The following is a 21,074-nucleotide window of genomic DNA, read 5'->3' on the forward strand; positions in this document are numbered from 1 at the left end:
CTTGGATGAGAAACTCAAAAGATATACTTGGATCAGGCCTGGGCTTTACTAGGGATACACCGATTGTGGAGTTTGGGCTGATAGTAAGGATTTCTTAGTATGTGCCTGGGAAACAAAGTACAGTTTTAATATCATTGTGCTTTATTTAAATAATTCATTGTTGCTGACTTTTACTTCAACTACATTATATTTTGAAACAAACATTGTACTTTGTACTCTATACCATAACATAACACTTGAAATGCTTAGTATTTTGCAGATGTTAACTATATAAAGTCACTAATATATAATGTTTTATTAATATAGCTAAAGTTACCTATTACTATATTAGCAATTTAAATAACCTCCAGCTGAAACATTAAAATGAAATACGCATTAATGATCCAATGATTCAAGCAGCATAATGTGTTCTTTTGACATTGTAGGATTGTGATTTTAATTAGGTAAAGGGTCTTAATAGTTCCTTTACCACTTAGCAAAACAGTTATTTAATATGAAACAATTTTCTTTTCCTACGTAGTCCCATTTTACACATAATGCTTTTTATAACAGGGTTCAGGGTTGCACACAAGCATGAAAAATCATGCTATATCTGTTTCTAAGCTGTATTTCTGCTATTTCTGGTCAACCATTATGATTTCCTCTGGCCTCAACTGCCTTGTTCTGGTTACCCGATTTGTGTTACCAATACACTGTTTAAAAAAAGCAAAACAAAACAAACAAAACAGCTCCATACTTCCTCTTCACTGGTGAAATCAAAGGCTGTCTAATATCACACATTTACTGTTACAGTATTTTCCAGAAGAGAACTGAAAGATTCATATAAAGTATTCATGATTCTTTGAGTCATCTGAAGCCAAACCACATAGTAGTATCCAATGGGAATAGAGTTAATCGAAAAGCCCTACATGACAACTCCTTTAATTTAAAAATTTTCTTCAAGATAACTAGTGAAAAAACACCTTCATTTTTATTTTTCTGAGGATATAAGACAATCCAGCTGACTTTATTTACATTTTGGAAGAACATGTGACTGCAGCGAGAACAGTCCCAAAAACCACTGTTCTTCATTTTTACTTTTTAGGTACTTTGCTTTGGGCATTTCTCCTTTATTGGTTTTTCCCTCATATATTAAACCCAGTTCACTTGCCATGTCGCTTGTGGTCTCGTTATTTCAGCCATGCGAGAAACCAAGGAGGCCTTGGAGAGCGTTAATGCATCTCTGGAGGTGCTTCAGGATGGAACAGGGAAACTGAGCCTAAACCTGGGCCAAGTCCGGACCAGCATCAACCACACCCTAAATGACACTGACTGCCATGATGAAGACTCGGATGCTACCACAGCCCAGCTATGCCGCAACATTCGCCAGTCGTTGTCCCAGCTGCAGATCAACTCAAATTTCACACGGGTACAAAACTGTAACTGTGGTGCTCTTTTTGGCACGTGTTTGCAATAAAATTGTTCACACTTAAAAATCAGGCTTAAGTACTTTGGGCTAATGGATAAGTTCAACGTTTTCTGCGTCTGTCTTAAAGTAATCATCTACCTTTCTATATTGACCCTAAAGATTATGCATTATATTAAGCATTAGAAATAATTGTTTTGTCCCATTGTTTCTCATGCAGTGTGCTGCACAGTGAAATACAGCAATAGAAAGGTTTAGGTTATTTTTTTAAGGAGTTATTTGAACTAGTGAAAAAAATAGATTTCTGAACAGCAATCAGGAATTGTTACATTTTGATAATTTCTTATTGCAAATACTTATCAAAGCTGTGTTTTTCACTTGTTAGCTACCCGATGTGAATGCACAGCTGGAAAAGATGAACGATGTATTGAAAACAGACCTCAGCGCTGTCGTTCAGAGGGTGAGCATGAACCACATTAATTGGAGTTTTTTTGTCTTCCAGTCTATTTTCTGATGTATTTTGTCAGTTTTCTTGTTTAGTTGTTCATCTTTAGTTCCTGATTTTTTTTTTCAAATCCAACCAAAACCACAAAATGGACAAAGAAACTTGGTGTTCCTTCTTGTTTTTCCTCCTTTCACAGGGCTTCTCCTCTTTGAATGACACGCCGCATATGGTGATTGAACAGACCAGAAGTGTTGTTGAGAGTAAGTGGCTTTTGAACCGATGTTTTTCTGAAATCAAACACAAAAGTTAATAACTCTTGATATATGTTATTACAATAAGTGCTTATATAAATGAATGGATTTTTGTGTTCTCCTTGCACTCTCTGCGTTTCTCTTTATGTTTATTTTGTTATGTACTGTAAGTTTGTTTCTTGTAGCAAGAATGGGGCCTTTTTGAATTGCACAGATTTCACTTTAAACATTTGTTGATATCGTAGTCTAATTCAATGTTAAATTTAAATCCGGGTTAATATTTTTCCTAAAATGGTAAAACTGATGAATTTATTTATTTTTCAAGTATCTTTACACTCTTCATTTTTTCTGTTTTGAAAAAATGATTTCTCTCAGGTGTAACAAATTTGGTGGATAGCATTGGCAATAACATCAGCAGCTTTTCCAAGGCATTCCCAGTGCAGAGCTGCCTGTCCAACTTCACCATCTTCATTAACCATGTGCACGCCAAGATTGAAGACTACTACCCAGAAATTGACAAAATGGACTTCTACAGGTATTCTTCTTCACTTCACAAAGCATATCTGTGTATTTATAAGTGCTTTGCATAAAAGGAAAACCTCTAAGGGTAAAAGTAAAAAAAACATTTTTATTAAATAGAAACTATCATGTAAATGTGCTGAAACGAGGTAACTATATTAATGCAATATGCCTGATGTTTGACATTTATCTTGCTTTATGTTTTTTCTCTTTTCCTTTTTAGTAAGCTTTGTGTTCTATTTTCATTGTACCCATCCTAGTTTCTGTGCTTATGTGCTTTTTTGGCTGTATAAGCAAGTGGAGCAAAGCTCTCTTTCTCGAGGATGCTTTGACAGTTTGTTGATATAAACCACAGTGGGAACTGTGCTTATTTATATTTTGGTAAACCACCTTCTGTGAGATCTCTAATAGTTTGGCTTTGCCTGCTGCCTTCAGGTGGATTGGCTGCATTGCTCTTTGTTGCATGGTGGTCCTGGTCCTGGCCTTCAACTACCTGGGCCTGCTGTGCGGCACGCTGGGCTATGACAAACATGCCTCACCTACAACACGGGGCTGCATCTCCAATACGGGAGGAACGATGCTTATGGCGTAAGTCCAGTATGCAAAGTGTAAAAAGCTGCCACAACTCAGGTTTATGTTGCTATTTTACAAGTACAACTGTAGTATAACTGTACATGTTCTAGTAGTTTTTACAGTTATTAAAACTGTACTATGACAGACAGCTTGTTTCACTATAAAGCTACAGTTCACTGTGTTAGAATTGTACACATCAGCTGTACCACAGGGACTATTTGTTCTTCTCCACAGTGGAGTTGGATTTAGCTTTCTCTTCTCCTGGGTACTGATGGGAGTGGTGACCATCATTTTCCTGGCTGGAGGGAACATGGAGAAACTTGTGTGCGAACCATTCCACACCAAAGAGCTTTTCAAGGCAAGTCATGCAATGATAAGGGAGATAAAATGTAAACAGAGTGTTTTTTGATTGTGTAAAAGTGGATCCCACACATAAAGCATACAAAGGGCCCTGCTTTCAAAGATTAATATATATTATTAAATAAAAGTCCTACTTGAAGAGTAAAAGAAACATTCTATATATTTTTCTTTGAAAACTGACTGTAATTCATAGAAAAATCCAACGTGTGTATCTGTGTGTGATACAACTAAAAATGTAAATAGTGAACAAAGTGACAGTCTCACTTTAGCTTCATACATTCAGAAGTGAATATTTTCAGACACAGCACACTGTGATCTCTCTTCATTACCCACTGTGGTGAAGCTGAGGCCGGCATGTGCTTCGTCATAGTGTTTAGTTTTTGTTTTGGTGGTTGTGACATTTGGTGTAGATTAATCTGTTTTAGCTTTACTGGGCAGTCCTCTCAAAAACGTGTCCATGCATTGTTAGCAGTGCAGAACCAATGTGTCATTTTCATTCAGCTTCACTCCACCCCGAGTTATAATTCTGAGATCCCACAGTCTGGGAACCACTGGCACAGATAATTGTTAGTATAAGCACACTACATAAAACTTGGTGTCCCTTAGGTGGGCTCATTGGAATAGCATTTGCTACCAGTTGTCAAGGGCAAGCTGTTATGTGCGTTAAGTCTGAATGCATCTGCACTCAACCCATCCATAATTCAGAAGATCTAATTTTGCCTCAAGTTTAAAAAACAAATAAAGAAATGGGCAAAAAAAGGCTGAAATATTCTGCCATTTTTCTTAATTTATGGTGCATCGGCACTCATGAAAGAGAACGAAGTTTGTCAGATTTGGAGCGGGGTCTCTTAAGTAATTTATAGAAGTTTCTGCAAATGAAATTCATTTTCAGCATTTTCTTCTGTGCCTCCATGATTGCTCTTCTCGACTTTCTTGCCGCCTCAGTGAGGACGAACTGCATCGTGGATGATGATGTGCATTTGTTTCTAATTTGAATTTACAATAATGAATTTACTGATGGATTCATTTTGCTTCTCCATAGGAATTATTGATTATACATCCTGTTTCCTGCTCTCTAATTCACCAGGTTGTGGATACTCCATATATGATCAACCCAGAGTGGAAGAACTTCATCCCTGGCTACATGTACAACGACTCTGAGCTGAAGTTGACAACAGAGAGCTTATACAGGCAAAGAAAATGATTTTTTGTGTATTTAGATGACACTGTCATGCCATTATTCTCACACCCTTCTCCACCTGTCTTCTCTATATTTCATGCATACACTAGTTTACAACAATATGAATGATTTTTTTTCAGCAAGACAACCCATTTATCTAAGTATAGTCTGCAAAATTAATCGATGATGCTGTTTTTCATTTGGCTTAGGGTCAGACATCAAGCATGTGACTGAGTATCTTGTTTCCATTGATGGAAATGCAAATGAGAAAGAAGGAGAGGGTTACTATTAACCTGGCTTTGCTAATTAGGATCGTTTTTTTCTACGCTGTCTGCACTGCTTTTCTGCAGCCCCTTTCTTAGTGATTACACGAGCTTTCATCATCTTCCTGCAGTGTGATGCTGCACATTCTCAGTATACTGGGATGGCAGATTCATCATCACCATTTTCAAACAGAATGTGTTTTCAAGTTTTCACACTTTATAAAGCAAGTCTAAGATATGTGGCTACCTAAATGCTTTCAAGGCATTTTTAGCTTTAATATATTTGCAAACATTTTAAGCTTTTCGTGAATAATACACTGTCCTCTCATAAATGGACATATTAGTCATGTACTTCCAGTCAGTTTCACTTGGTGGCAGCAAATATTTTTACTATGACAGAAAGTTACATATTGATATTTCTCTTTCTCTCTCTCTTTCTTTTATTTCCCCTTTCTGATATTTCTGTGTGTATTTGTTTTCGTGTACTTGTCTTCATTAGTACTTGCAAAAAGAACCAAGGCATCTACTCTGCCATGCATCTGGACAAAGTCTTCAATATTTCCTCTTACCTGAACACCACAGTGGTTAGTAACCTTTACGTACTCTGTTGTAGTTATTATTATGATAGGATGCTGTCTTATAATAGCTGAGCAACTAAAATAGCTACTTTTTTTCTCCTAAAGTGTTATACACTTTACATTACTAGTTCATATAAAGATACATGATATTAACCTTTAATAGGACAAATTTTAATCAGCTGAAAAAGAATAACTCTGATGTTGCTCACATATTAGGGTAAAGTCAGAGTAATCTTTGTCCACGTGTAACATTTTCTCTCTTCCCTCCCACTCGCAAAACATGATAAAACAGCTGGATTAAAAACGACTCTACAGGAAATAAGGTCCCAGACATCTGCAGTCAAGGCTGCATGCAGTACTTCATTTGCATTACCTTATAAGTTCTTAGGTCCCAAACTAAAAGGGATGCTGACAGCTGATAATTTCAGCATGCTTTAGCCCTTAAGTCAGTGTATGCCTGTGTGACATTATATTGATTTAAGCCAGCCACTTCTACATTCAGCACTTTCCTGACACTTGGCACAATTGCCTTGACTCATTGTCGCCAACAGATGATATGTTCCATGCGGCTTCTGGATATTGTTCATTTTTCTTCATTAAAGCCTGAAAAACTTTCTAAAAGTCTGACACTTTTTATTCTGTTAATTTACCAATCATACAAGCTATAAGCAGCAAATCTAAAAAGCCCCCCCCCCCCATTGTGAATATACATCTATTCTAAGGAGAGCTTCCCTCATTTAAGCTAACATGCTTGTTATCACCATAGTAACTCTAATTTATCTCACTGTATAAATGCACAGCAGTTTCTCACATGGCTCTAGGTTGTATGCAGCATGGGTGCTAACTTTAACACCAAATGGTGACATGAAATATTATATTATATAGTCTATGATATATACCTTTGAATTGATCATAAGTATTCACATTTCAAAATTCATTACAAAAAAAAGTTTTAAAAAAATTAATATTTTCAGGCAGTAAATGGGGGTGTCATTGGCGTATGTGGATTCAGTGTATGGAGTGTTGCACAGCTCATCTCTTTGTAGAATTTTCTATGTTAAATAAAAGTTGTGCAACCCATCACATGCAGGACATTTCTAGTGTTATTGGAAACACATAAACATACAACCATGTCATCTGAGAACAGCTTTTATTGTCAGTATTTTTGGTCTGGTTGTCTTTAAAGTGCCACAAAACAACAACTTCTTTTTTGGTTGTGAAATTACATATTTCTATTCACGACATCCTTCACGAAAATCACACTTGCCAAGATATGTCTCGGTACGGCTATGGCTTTGCTTTTTGGGACAACAGTCCTTAAAGCATACAGTCCAGTGCAAGCAAAAGTACTCTTACTATTTAATGTTAAATGAAAGGATTATGTAGAGAAATGTATGACTGGGGACTGTAAAACAAAAAAAATCAAGAGAAAACATCACTGGTATATGTAGACTTCCATCCAAACCACATCTTTAAGATTTTGGGTCGCTCGTGTGCCAACATTTGTTTTGTGTTTTTGGAAGCCTTTCATTATTTTCATGTCTATACAGTCACAATACTGGAAATTTACTCAAAGTCCTAAGATTACCAGATTGTCTTTTTTTCTGATGTTATGTCAAGAAAATTGGAACATACACATAAAATATGCATGAATAACATTTAATATATACATTCTAGAACAACTAAACAAAAAAGTATTTTATATCTTTGTGTTAACAGTTCACAAAGGATGTGGTCAGTCAGCTGGACAGTCTTAAGATCGACTTGAGAGGCATAATCCTGTTGGAGGCAGAGGGAAGGCAGAACCTCCTGGATTTCTCTGAAGCAGGGCTGTCAGAGATCAACTACGCCGACTACCTGGAGGAGGTGACGCATCAGCACAAGCATACTGGAATGAGCAAACACATCAGCGGGAAAGAAAAAAATGTGCAACACAAATAAATCCCTTAAAATATGCATGAATGAAGGGGGAAGGGCATAATTGGATAATCAGGCACACAAAACCACGCAGGAAGTAGTGTGGTTTTGTGTGCCTGCAAGGGACAGGCCAGCATACACAACAAAGACAAGAAGCAATACACAGAAGGAGACACACACAATATTTGTGTAAAACAGCTACACAACCAAGGTATTTCTTTGTGATTACTAGACTGAATTGTTCTGTAGATGCACCGGTTTATCTGAGAAAGCACAATCCAAGTAGAAAGAGTGGGGAGTCAAATAATAATGAATTGTTATAAATTCTTACATAATTACACACAAACATATTTCAGCTGTGCTTTAATGGTGTGCTACCAGAAATAGCTCACTTCTGTGGGCGCAGTCTAAGAGGCACCTCCACTGCTGTCAGTTAACATACAACAGGCAGCCATGCTTCGCCTGATAAGAGCTTCAGTGTGATACAGAACAGTGGGTTTCGTCGAGGACCACTGCAGCTCAATTATCCAAAGGTGATCCTGCCAAGGCAAAGAGGATGTAGGAACAGGCAGGGACTTGGCATTTCATGTCTTGTCTAACACAACCCGTCAGGTTCCCTTAGAATTATTTCCCCAGAGTGACTGAAAATAAAATAAAAAAAGCTTTAAAGACTGACTGATACTCAACGCACACACCCTGCAAAAGTCAAGCTGACACATTTTTATGTGCAGCATGTCTCTCTGCTGTCTGTTGGAAATAATATAAGTGACAAAAAGTTATATTAAATAGCTTTCTAGCGGTCTAATTGACTGGAATCTGTGCAGTTGAAAAGCTGCTACAGAAGAAACTACAGGATGAAGGTGAAAATGTAGCTAAAAGAAAAGGAGTGGACAAAAAAACATCTTTAATTTAACTTTGCTACTATAAAGGAAAACAACCTTACTTTTTATATTTTGTTCTCTTTTACTTTGATGTCTTTAGGTGAATAAGGGGGTCACTGTAGTGGATCTACTCTCATTTGCCAGAGAACTGGAGGCCCAGACAGACCTGATGGTAAGAATCTGACTTTTATACAAGCACCCAGTAGTGGTTGTATAAAGTGTTTTCTTTTGTGTGCACACTGATTTAATTTGCTTATGTACTTACAATGCCACAGGAGCACTTGATGGCAAAAAATGAAAAGAAAATACGTGTGTTCTTGCTCTCTAAGCTCTCTTTCAACGGCTCTGCCTGAACAAATAAAAGCTCTCAATGATGTGTGACTGCCGTCCATTGCATTTAGGGCAGCACAACATGCTCATTCACTTTCAATTTCTAAGTCCATTAGGGTCCTGTAGAAAGATGGAGTTTGTAGTTAGTTGATTTTAGAGAAAGGGGCTTTTAAAGAGATTTTAATCTAAAGGTCCCATAAGTTTGTTGTCCTGAAGTAAACCCAGCTGTTCCGTAAATTCAATAATTTGATTCCTCTCCTGGATGAAAGGGATAAAGAACTATATTCTAATGTACTGTTATATAAAAGGCAAGGAAAAAATTAAGAATGTATAATATATGTGCTTCAATTCCATCTAAGCCTTTGATATATTTATCTTAATATATTTCAAGATGTATATGTAATATATTTCATGTTTCTCAGGTCTTTGTCTGAATTTCTACGAACATTATTGCTAAGGATTGTCTTATTGCATTGGAGTCACACTGGGTTAAATATGTACACTTGGGTTTTAAGGGGTATTTATTATTTTCTTCTTTTTTTTGGGTTGTATGGAAGCCCCAAACGCAATTTCATTGTTCTTGACAATGACAATAAATAAATAAATACTAAATACTAAATACTAAATTGTGTGGTTGTTTGTGCGTTTCAGCCCAAAAGTAATCTACAGTCTGCTCTGAAAGGCCACGTTAGCACTCTGCGGCAGATCCACAGGCAACAGATCGTCCCAATGGAGCAATCCATGGTAATGCCCTACTGTGTTTCTCTGTTTACTATTGAGATAGCTATTTCTGTTTTCTGCTTAGATTCATTTAGTTATTCTCTTTGAGGAAAGATTCGTCCTACATCATTTCAAAACTATGTGCCAGTGGTTGCTGATTTAATTTGCATTAATTTGGTGTATTCAGTTGTCATGGTTGTTTGTCTGCCCCTCCCTTCAGACAGGAATTGATATGACTTTCAGGTGAATTATAGAAGTGATAAAAGTATGTATTAGATGCATTTATTGGTGTGTGTTTATTTAAGTTAGTTTTAGTCAGTAAGTATTACAAGCTAATCTTCATTTTAACTAAACAGTGGCCAAACTTTAAAAAAATGAAGAAAAATGAATTAATTAAGAGGATGGGGAAAGAAGCGGAATAAGATATAAGATATTTACTTGACAAAAAATAGGGTGTCATTATGGTGGCAGCATCCTATATATATATTGTTTGCTATGTATATATTGTATGATCGTAAACAAAAAATTCAGTTCTCTTAAGCTCTAAAGAATATTTAAAATCTTTCGGTCCACTGTCTTTACTTTTCCCACCTCAGTGGGTAGTTGATTTTAGGCTTTTTAAACCTGAGGCCCTACTTGCACAGGCCTATACTGTGTACTGGTTGGTAACTACTGGTCGGTAAGAAAAAATGTGCATTCCCCAGCAAGTTGGTGAATTGTTGCTGGAGTTTGCTGGCAGTCGCTTGGTGAAATGGGTCACGTCCTCATTTGCTTTCAAAGTACATGTCGTGCCTTTTGAAACATTTTGGTTTCCAAGATAGGCAGACAGTCTCCATTTCCAATTTGTGACACACTTTTTCAAGTGTCATTACCTTTTAGTGGTTAGCCTCATGAGTGTCTGCGGACCATTTAGTGTCATCCATGCAAAGTACCATGGACTGCTAGTGATATAACCTATCACAACACTGAGGTAGAGCAGGTCATCTACTGATCAGAAGGTTAATGGTTCGATCCCTGGCTCCTCCAGTCTGTATGCCAAGTATTCTTGGATAAGATACTAACCCCAAATTGCTCTCCGATATGTTCGCACTAAGAAACTTAGAAGACGGTGCTTGTGTGATTGGGTGAATGCACCATGTTGAATAGAGCGCTTTGAGTACTCCAGGAGAGTAGAAAAGCGCTATATGGGAATCAGTCCATTTACAAGGAGGAGTTTGTTGCAGCACCCTTTTTACAACCTATTTCATACAGTAACCTTGAGGACCACTCAGTCAGACTGGGGATCGCCAACTGGTCTCTAGGCCTGTGTTACTGACGCCTAACATAACACTTTGTCTGGTGCCAAAATACAGAGACATAAGCAACCAGTGGCTAGTTGAGCTCCATATTTTACTTGGGACTAGGGCTGGGCCATATCATACCGTTCACGGTAATACCGGTATAATGTTGGGCAACAACAAGAAAATGAAATATCGCGATAGAATTTGGGTAAAATGCGCATGCGCGGTGCCTTTGTTTTCATACGCATATGGGAAAAAGCATGCCGGCGGCGACGGAGAATGAGGAAGGCGAAAGCGGATCGTTGAATGAAACGGATGAACCAGAATTGGTTTGTAAAAATGCTGCAGCTTCAGTGGTGTGGAACTGGCACACTTTAAATCAATCCTTTGATTTTTCTGAAAATCGACAGTGGCCCTTTATAATCCCGTGTGCCTTATGTATGAATTCTGGTTGTGTTTACTGACCTCGAAATGATTTTATGTGCTACACAGCGCTCGCAAATCTGTCAAATGTTTTAGTACGACTTTGCTAAGCTACGAACCCGCACCGCTTGATGGATTGTTGGAGCATTACGGCTATCATAGGCGGAGCCTCGCGGAGTGATACGTACTGTGCTTCAACATAATATTGCCGTATTGTGTGTGTATAACCTCTTTTTAAGTTTTGTGGATATTATACATGGTTATGCTGAGGATATGTCGGCCAATTTCCACTGGAAATGCCTTTTGGTTAAACTGTCAGCGAGGAATTTGAATTTGCACTGTTAAATTTATATATAACTTTAATGCACATAAAAAAACAGCTGCTTGTTTAAGTGAAAATACATTGATGGTTTTGGGTTTTTTTTGCACTAATAAAGTTGTGGAGTTGTAAAGTATTTTGTTTAGTGTCAATTATATCGTCAGTTATATCGTTATCGCAAATTTACAAATGTATATCGTGATAAATATTTTTGGTCATATCGCCCTACTCTACTCGGGACCACAACAGAGCTAAAAGACATGAGCCCTGTAGATTTATTTTGTTATAAATGACTATATCGATATGTGTTAGATGTCAGGATCCCAAACTCAAAGCTACCAAGTAGGAGTATTTTCTGTTAACATTTGCAAATATATATTTCAGAGAATTACATAAACCTTGACAGAGATAAGACATTTATATGATTCATTTAATATAATTTAAATGGGAAATTCTGACCCTCAGGCATGTGTCATCTAAGACATGACTGTGAAAAACAAATTAAATATTCAGTTCTATGCCATTCTTCTGAATAACAGCAATTATTTACAGCTACAAGCAGTTCAGACGAGCAGTGATATTCTTCAACACAGATTTTTACAGCTGCTTTTTTTTATGTTGTTCTTTTTCCTCTTTCAACTTCAAGAAGTATGTTAGAGCAAGGGTAAGCAGAAATGCGTTCGTCTTGTGTAATAAGTGTCCCCATTCATTATGTGGAACATTAACAAACACTGACATCATTTAGAGCAATTTTATTTATTTTTTAAAAAAGTCCAATTTTAGGCTGCATTGTGTGTTTTTATTAAATGTACATTATACTCATGTACTCTGGTGTTATACGTGAAGAGTTTTGTGCTAAAATGTCAGAAATATCCACTTAAAGAAAAGAAATGTTGTGTAGCAACCCTATCTACTTAGTCACTAGTGGAAGCAAAGGAAAGACCGGTTAGTTGTTGCATATGTTACAATTAATTGGCCTTTGAAGCTAACTGAATCATGTTTTTCTTTTCGTTGTGGATATTTAATTTTGGAACAGAACTCTTTAGCATGCAAAGATGTTATTCATCAAGTGTCGGTTGATTCTGGTTTCCATTTCTGTTTCACTGGCTTATTTTTTGAACGGATGTCATTAACCTCTGAACTTTGACCTTTATACCTAAAATTTTGGTGCTCTACAGAGTGCGCTGAACCAGAGTATGAGGTTCCTGGAAAGAACAGCCTCTGATCTTCCTGTAAGTAAAATAGTCCTCAAGTTTAAGTCAGAAATAATTTAATCATCATCGTCTAAACGAAACCCGTTGTTTCTTCTCCGTAGAACAAAATCTTAGCTGTTCTTGATGCCATCAAAGCTGCGCAGTTCCTCATCTCGCAGAACGCTACGCATTTAATAAATCGGGTAACAGCTGAATTATTTTTCTTTGCTTTTATACTTGATTTGTATAAAATGCTGTACTTACATTGTGTCCTAATCTTCCTTAGGAGTCCAGAAAGTACACCAACACCATTATTGGCTACTTTCATCAATACATTGAATGGGTGAAAACATCTGTAAGTTTTGGTGTTCTAATTTGCTATTTTTTCTAAGAAGGGGAAACAAAATTACAGTTTTGCAAAAAAGGTTGTTTGTTTGTTTTTTGTTTGTTTGCTTTTTTGTTTGTTTGTTTTTTAAGCAAATATCAACCTGTTACTGATCATTAAGAACCTGCACCAAGATTTAGATAGCACTTCCACAAACGATGAAAACTTCAATCAGCAGATATGATATTTATCATATCTGATATATAGTACACGGCTCATTCTTTGTCTTACTTCAGGAATGATGTAAAGCTCATATTAAATCTTTCTTTTCTCAGGCAGATTTAGATACTACGACACTAGAGAGCTGGACACACAAGACATTTTAGGTCTCAGGCTCTACAGTAGTCAGATCGCATTTAAATCTGCCTTTTACTTGAATCGTCTACATTGAGACTTTATATTGTCGACTCACATTGATTCCATTGGAATCACTTCAAGTCTTCCAATAAAATGTTTCAAACTACAAAGAATAAAATTCAGAAGGAATTACAAGAAATAATTCTCAGTAACACCATATTTCACTTGCTGGAATGTGAACATTCTGTCTCCCTTTGAAGGTGTGGGTCTATTTCTCACAGTGTTAATTTAGCCTGAAGCGAATGTTGCATTGCAAAACTTTGCATGTTGCATAAAGGTTTTGGAGTGTATAAAGAAAAGTCAAATATAACAGTTACGACCTCTATAAATTTGAGGAATTTGCTCTGTGGCATGTTGGTTTCTGCTTTAGTTAACTAAAGGAATGAAAGTAAAAAAAACAAGATGCTTGAATCATGAAGCTTTTCTGTTGATCTCAGAAGTCTCTTTTTGTTTGCCAAGAACACTGCAGGGAGACGTTGTGCAATTGTTTACATCTCCAAGACAGACTTTAACGTGCAACGTAATTGTACAGTGTTACTGAATCTGTTGTGTGTTGACATTTCCTGTTTATATCCTCTGTAGCTGGCTATGGAAGTTGCACCATGCAAGCCCTTCAGCAACATGGTGGACACAGCAGAAATCATGGCTTGCAGTTTCGTGGTTGACTCTATGGTAACAATATTAGAAGACAGAGCCTGTTTAAACAGACTTGTAACAGATTATATTTGGGTTAAAAACTCTATAACTGAGTAAAGAAGGTTGATTCCCACTGTAAAAGTCACATCCAGTACTGTTTTGATGGATGGTTATGAGCATAGCAAAAGTGTGACAGTTTTAAATGGCTCTAACTGGAGCGACTACTGTCTATCTTAATCTATTATTCATTTGATTTATATAATGTCCTGAGGGAAGACATATTTTATATTACTTGCATAGCCTGAACTTTTGCATGAAATCTTTCCTCAGTAATAACAGAAGGCTAAAATAATTATGAATTTATATCCTGATGGGTTATCATTTCCACCCTAAGTACTTGCCTTTCCAACAGAACACTTTCTGGATGGGCCTGGGCTGCAGCACTCTCCTCCTGCTCCCGAGCATTATTCTAGCAGTAAAACTGGCCAAGTACTACCGCAGGATGGACACAGAGGATGTTTACGATGAGTGAGTATTTGTACATGCTCTTCTACTTTTCCCTTAAATGTATTTATAGTTTTCATATTAAATACCTAGTCAGTGTAAAGTTAAGTAACATCTACACTGCCCTGTGAATGTCCACATACTGTAAGACAGTTTATATGTCACATTTTGATAATGGTTGCAGGACATCCTTCTGTTATTTCTATTCTGTCTTTTCTATCTGCTTTGTGCATGTTGAGCTGCAAATCATATGAAGGAATCAAGTTTTTATTTTTTATATAAATATTTTAGCTGAATTTTTGGGGTTTATTGCAGTCAAATGAACTTTGAATGGGTCTTGTTTGTCACGTTGGCTCTACAAGTTTACAGTTGACTTTCTTTTCCTCCCTTTTCTCCTCTCTGTAGTTCCTCTGTTTCTGGGACTTGGCATTTCACTTTGTGATAACCATTTCTACTATTTCCATTTCCCACATCCCTTATTTAAACTTTCATTTTTTCCCCATCACTCTCTATCAAGCACTTGGCACTTTAAAAAGAAGCATTGGCACATCTGTTTGTTTATTTTTCTTCTTTACACACATTTTTTTAACGTTCTTTGACTCTGCAGTCATACAGTAGTTTTTTCTATAACGTCTCGGATGATCAATGGCATCCCTTACTTTGTAATCTGACTGATTACAAGAAACTATCTGGTGCATTTCCTTTACCAACTTAATGATGTTATGTTGCTGTTTTTTTTTTTCTTTTGTGTGTATCTTTATAGCCCTGAGACAATTCCCATGAAAACGTAAGACATTTTATCCACCTCCCTCTCCTTTTCAACGTCTCTCACTCTGTGCTTTTCTCTGATTCTTGTACATAGAACTGTTTACTAAATTCTTGGTGCTGGTTTGCATTTCTAAGCTTGGAATTGCTCTTATGGGTGGATGGTGTGGCTTCTTGTCATGTGCTACCTTTTGAAAAGTGCCCCTTACCTTTCATGAAGGGCTCTTGCAATCATTACCTTACAAGTCCACCTGTTTTTGTAAGTTATAGTGTAAATAACAACAACATGGTTTCTACTCCAAATATGTGTACTTCCTAACATCTTTGAAAAGTTTAGCTTCTCAAAAAAAAAAGAAAGCATTTGTATGCAAGCATTTCAGCATGGCGTATTACCTTACATTTTTCATCGCTCTTTTTTTGTTTTTACAATATTTTGTTTTCAGTATGGAAATTGGTAATAATGGTTATCATAGTGAGCACTTACAAGGTATTCCTAATCCTATGATGACAAGGTAAACATTACATTAATCCTGTTAAGTGCATGTGATGGTGGAGGTGGAAGCATGCCGGAGGAGCTTGGCCTGGCATAGTGCAAGACTGCAGGGGAGCTGATTCATTGCATGTACACGTGTAGACATATTGAATATCTGGAGGTCATAAAATTGAAAAGTAATGGCAGCAGAAAACGTGAAAACCTAAAAAGGCCAGCAGAGTATTATCAACAAATTGTGTGATGAATTGCAGTATCTAGATTCTGTAGGATTAGAGGAGAACAGGATGGTAACGCCATGACTTCTGTGCAAGCACTGAGCAATGCAAGAGGTACTAGTGTAATTTAAAGGCTGGAAGTAAAGGAAAATGGATAGCCCGGCTTTGTGTAAGATGAAAAAAATCTAATTACCCGGGCCTCTAATGCTCAACTATTATGCAAAACAACCAGTGTTGGAGGTGGAGGAGTATTCAAGTGCTTTACATAGTATTATTTATTAAGATACTAAAGTGTTGTGGTTGGTTGATGTAGTTTTTCTTCTTCCTCCACCTTTAATGTTTTTAGTTACATGTTTAGTTAGGAACTGCTGCGATTGCTTTTCACTTTCTCATTTTGCCAGTTTTTTACTTTGTGTCTTTTGAGGAATATGTTACTAACTAGGCATGCTCTCTGTGCACACGTTCTGGTGGAGTGAAGAATCTTCCTCTTTCCTCTCGTTTAGAGTCAGCCAAAGTCCGATGAATGTACACCTGATCATTATGTTCAGAGAGAGGCAAGCATGTCAAGCTTTTGTGTGATGCTGGAAATGCTCCTTTTATTTGTTTTCCCTTAAACTAACAAAACATCTAATTGCATGTTATGTATTTTTAAGTTGCATTTGGACGAGGATGAATTTGGCCAACCAGCCAACCTTAACAGGAGCTATAGGCAGAGAGCAAAACAGCTAAATTACAGATGAGTCCAGTCTCAAGATGGTCTTTGCTTGTGCAGTTTTCCTCACTGTCCTACATTTCATATGAGATGCAGTTCATATTTCTTTTAAATACAAATATGAGATGGAATGAAACCTGCATTTTCCTTTATTTATCCAGTTAAAAGTCCAAGATCTAGCCAAAGCTCTCTAAAAAAATAAAGGGGCAGTAAGTATTCTACAACCTGATGACCTTTCTCTGCTGTTCGGAACAGTCCAGGAGATGGAAAGATTTTTGCATCAGTTTTTGGTAATCTGAAGGTATTATCAATAACAACGGCAACAGCCTCGTGAAATACTACATTTCTCATTTGCAGTAATTGTACTTAATGCCTCTTTAATTGGCCGTCCAGTTTAACTGAGTCGATATCGATGCAGCTGTTTTGCTCTCTGCCTTGTGAGCCGCTCGTCTTTTTTCCTCTTCCATTTCAAATAAATGAAGAGGAGAAACCGGCGGCTTTACAAAACGATGATGGATTTGTTTAATTTTAGCTGTTAACGTTGTCTCCTTTTTGTGTATCTTGTGTGTTCTTGTGCTGGTAGCATCCCTACCTATGATACTATGAACAGGTTCCCGCGGGCCTCGGCTCCTCCGAGGCACATCGACTGGTGACAGAGCCGCCTCTTGTTCTGGCTCCTGAAAGGTACTGCAAAGCTAATGAATCAGACAACTGTTTCTCTAACATGATTTTAATTAATCCTCCTTCTTTCCAGTCTCACATCTTTCCTTCTCACAGCTGCCATCTTATCCTGACGTTCTGTCTGCAGTAACTGTGCCATCGTGCTCTCTCCTGTTTTTGGTCTTATGTTTTTGTATTTGTACCCTGACCTAATTCTCTTACTGTAACACCTCTTTACAGCTTGTTTTAGTGCATTTCTGCTCACTGAAGAACCATCATGGTGAGAATGACTAATTTTGGAATCATTAACATCTTTATTCAGTGTGACGGCTTGCTTAGTCGGTGTGCTGTGTTTGTTCTCTGTCGCTTGTAAGTTCTGTTTTGTTTTTGACAAACGCTGCATTTATGCCTTTTTCGGAGAAAATGTTAAATGTGTCACAATTACAAGCCGTGAAATACATTCAGTCACTTAGCTTTTAAGTTCCTGAAACTGAGACGTGTGAATACAACAAAGCAGTGGTAACACCTGCACTTCTCTGATAAAAAGCTTGTGTTTTTAGTGGATATAATGTGCTTTTCTCCAAATATTTTATTCTCCTTGGGTTTCTTAATGGGACCTACAAAATAATAGGAGTACTTTTAAATTCTGTGCATTCTACTATGCCATCAACACCTCACACTGCTGCAAGCTGCACTTTTTTACAGTGTTACGTCTAGACACTTTATAATGGCCGTGTTGTTTTTTTGGACTGTATTGTACTGAATTGTTCCTAACTGAGTACTTGTGTCATGGAAAAGCAGAACAAGCACAGAGAAAAGCTGCAGTATCTGAAAACTAGCTGATGCAATTTTTACAGTGATGTAAACTGCCAGCTGGGTAATGGCTAACATCACATGCTGGTAATACTGTTGCAGTCCAAGTGCTAGATGTAATGAATTGCACAATTAATTGTTATTTTCTTAATTTATTAAGTTTTATTTTATTTCTGAGAAAAAACTTATTTTCAACACTTGCAGGCTTTCTTTATTTTGAAATAAATATCCCTATTTTTTTTATATAATTCTCACAGTTGCAGAACTAAAAAGGACCTGCTTTTATTCTCATTTTAAATTTGGTACATGATCATGATATCTTTGAGTTGCAGTTCATTAAATATCAAATTTTTTCCAGAATCATTTTAAATTCAAAAACAGGGAAAATGCTTTAAGCTCTGTGGAAAGCAGGTTTCATGCGAGTATTGTATCCACAAAAGGCTCGGTGTAGTCTTTAAAAATATTCTCTGGAGTATGACAGACTGTTTTTTTTGCTTTACAAAGCAGCCAGAGCTCCATAAATCTCATTCAAGAAATGCAGTATGTTTTAAGTTATTTACTGAATTGTTTTAAAAAACAAAATCTTAATTCTCTTTTCTCTTAACATTTGTGTTCTCAGTGCCCTCCAAAACTGGAACTGAAATACGTCATAGTAGGTTTGCCTTTTTACTATTTTTACATTTTAAATTGAATCCACAGTGGCTTTATCAACAGAATGAGTTTCGATTCCTGGATCAATAGTTGGTATTAAAGTAGTTCAGTACTGTTGCTGTTAAAGTGACAATTTAACAAGCAGCTTACACTCTGCAAATCCAATTTTCCCCAAAGGAAGTGGGAAAGTTTGCAAAATGAGTAGTTATAGTAACTTGACAGCTCATCACTATGAAGATAACAAAAATTCTTTTGGGCCTGGGTAATTTTTAGATCTCATTTATTTATTTATTTTTGAAAATGTTGATTTGTGCTATGTGGTGCAATGAGTCTATGTAGCTTCTTTACACTTTAAAAATAATTATCATTTTAAAAAGGGCAGTGGTTGAGAAGAATGTGCACCAATCATCCATAAGATTTAAACCCCTTATCATCACAGTGGCATCTGTCAAAAGATGGGCTATATTAGGTATCAACTGAACTATTAGTACTTGAAGTTGATGTTTAGAAAGCAGCCAAAATGAGCTGGCAATGCAGTGGTAGCAGTCTGGTCACATTGCGCTACTACTGCTGGGATTGCAAATTGCTCTAAAGGAAACCCTGACAATGATGCTAAAGCTGCAGGTTGATAGCCACCCTGCTCATTATAATAAATGAGGATGGACGTTTAATGATAAAGACAAAGACCCAATTTGCTGTTTCTGCAGAATTATGTGAACAAAATCCAAATTGCATCAGATCTGTTTTTCTGTAAGGTAGCACTATGCTCAGCTCCAAATCTGGACAAATGCCAGTACTCACTACTACAGTACTCACAGTATTTTTAGAATTTGTTGTTAGGCAAGTTGCATTTGGCAGCTTCTTTGACATTGTATTGATTAGTTTCTAGTCCACTCTGACCAAACGGTCAACCACTTGACCCTGACAGCTACAACTAATATCATCCTTGGAGTTCTGCCCAGATAATCCAGGATCTCACTCTCAAAGGAATATTCTTATACCTGCCCTACCGTAAAAACCTGATAAATGAAAGAGGTTGAATTTTTATCTGAGTTGTCGTCCATCTGTGCAGAGGACAACTGAAGCTCTGTTAGAGTGATTTTTAGTCATCTCCTTGACGAGAGAACTGCTTGTTCTTCACACAGTTTGGGCATATATCTTAACCCTGCTTAAAGATTTAAAAATAGGCTTATACCTGTGATCTGATCTATGTCTGTATGTCTGAATACCTTTTGAAATACTTTCTTAAACGCATGTTTCAGTTCAGTAAAGTACATTATAGTAAAATGTGCAAAACGTGATTGTGTCTACATACTTTATGAACTAACTTTATCCAGCATCACATCCACCAGGTGTCTTTTTTGGGGTTGACTAACTAAAGCATGTTATTCTCTCATCTGTTTTTAAGCTTTTAATTTCCTAAATCCTTGGACCAGATGAGGCTCAGTGAAAGCTGGTTTCCTCACAACAAAAGAACAATTGCCCTGCAGGCGTTATCTTCAGCGATGAACCGAACCTTCTCGGCCTTCAGTACGGTTACAGCCTGCAGGATATCAAACTCCTCTCCCCTCAGCATCAATCTGAGCCAGGCTTGTTCTGCATTTTTTGTAAAGGACTGCTTTGTCTGCGTTTACATTTGTTCAGATATGAAACAAAGCAGAAAAATATTCAGTGACGGGACATGACATTAACTGTGATGCTTGTTCATTTTAATGTGCTTCTTTGTGCTTACGAAAACAAAAGCTGGAAGGTCAGACGAAGGTAACTGCAAGCAGAGGACTCTTTATTTTTCCTTCTCCTGCTTCCTGCATTTAAAAAGAGATGTGACACTTTCAACTCAAACTAGTGGCAAACTAGTGTGTCATTACATCTGTGATGAATGCAAATTAACGATAACAGCCTGTTAAAAAGTGTTGAATAGTGCAAATACTTTTTTTTAAGTGCAGCATGTGTGAAGTGGTGGATCTGTGGTGTCTTCATGATTGAGAATTTGAGTAAAGTGGTAAAATAGAGGTTAGGGGGTATTCTACAAAAACATTAGTCTCTTTAAAATGTTTACAATATCACAGGAACGTTTATCTTTGCTGGTTTGATGCGCATTACAAAAGACTGGTTGCCTTTGTATGGAGTTTGAGAGCTGCTACTTTTTAAAAGAGGAAATCTGCCAACAGCTAATCTTACACTGCTGAAAATCAACAATCTGGGAGTTATTTGTGCAGTAAAGATCCAAACTGTACTCTTTTTTT

The 21,074-nt window shown here is 37.0% G+C and overlaps 1 protein-coding gene across 1 annotated transcript in view; it reads left to right on the forward strand.

Moving 5' to 3' along the window:
* The window catches only part of prom1a (prominin 1a), an 81,466-nt gene extending 62,642 nt beyond the window's left edge, over nt 1-18,824 (forward strand). The window contains exons 9-29 of the mRNA XM_085366374.1: nt 1,179-1,408; nt 1,791-1,865; nt 2,047-2,110; nt 2,477-2,636; nt 3,056-3,208; nt 3,428-3,551; nt 4,641-4,744; nt 5,496-5,580; nt 7,294-7,440; nt 8,473-8,544; nt 9,354-9,446; nt 12,091-12,108; nt 12,623-12,676; nt 12,760-12,840; nt 12,924-12,992; nt 13,962-14,051; nt 14,428-14,543; nt 15,283-15,306; nt 15,728-15,796; nt 17,288-17,388; nt 18,797-18,824. Of these exons, the coding sequence (XP_085222500.1) occupies nt 1,179-1,408; nt 1,791-1,865; nt 2,047-2,110; nt 2,477-2,636; nt 3,056-3,208; nt 3,428-3,551; nt 4,641-4,744; nt 5,496-5,580; nt 7,294-7,440; nt 8,473-8,544; nt 9,354-9,446; nt 12,091-12,108; nt 12,623-12,676; nt 12,760-12,840; nt 12,924-12,992; nt 13,962-14,051; nt 14,428-14,543; nt 15,283-15,306; nt 15,728-15,796; nt 17,288-17,357 (1,898 nt within the window). The 3' untranslated portion in view covers nt 17,358-17,388; nt 18,797-18,824. The remainder of the gene's footprint in view (nt 1-1,178; nt 1,409-1,790; nt 1,866-2,046; nt 2,111-2,476; nt 2,637-3,055; nt 3,209-3,427; nt 3,552-4,640; nt 4,745-5,495; nt 5,581-7,293; nt 7,441-8,472; nt 8,545-9,353; nt 9,447-12,090; nt 12,109-12,622; nt 12,677-12,759; nt 12,841-12,923; nt 12,993-13,961; nt 14,052-14,427; nt 14,544-15,282; nt 15,307-15,727; nt 15,797-17,287; nt 17,389-18,796) is intronic.
* The last annotated feature ends 2,250 nt before the right edge of the window (nt 18,825-21,074 follow it).

The sequence above is a fragment of the Diplotaxodon limnothrissa genome, linkage group LG2, assembly GCF_057381915.1.
Source record: "Diplotaxodon limnothrissa isolate DT_005_m linkage group LG2, D_limnothrissa_male_GT1.1, whole genome shotgun sequence".
In the NCBI taxonomy this organism is placed as follows: domain Eukaryota; kingdom Metazoa; phylum Chordata; class Actinopteri; order Cichliformes; family Cichlidae; genus Diplotaxodon; species Diplotaxodon limnothrissa.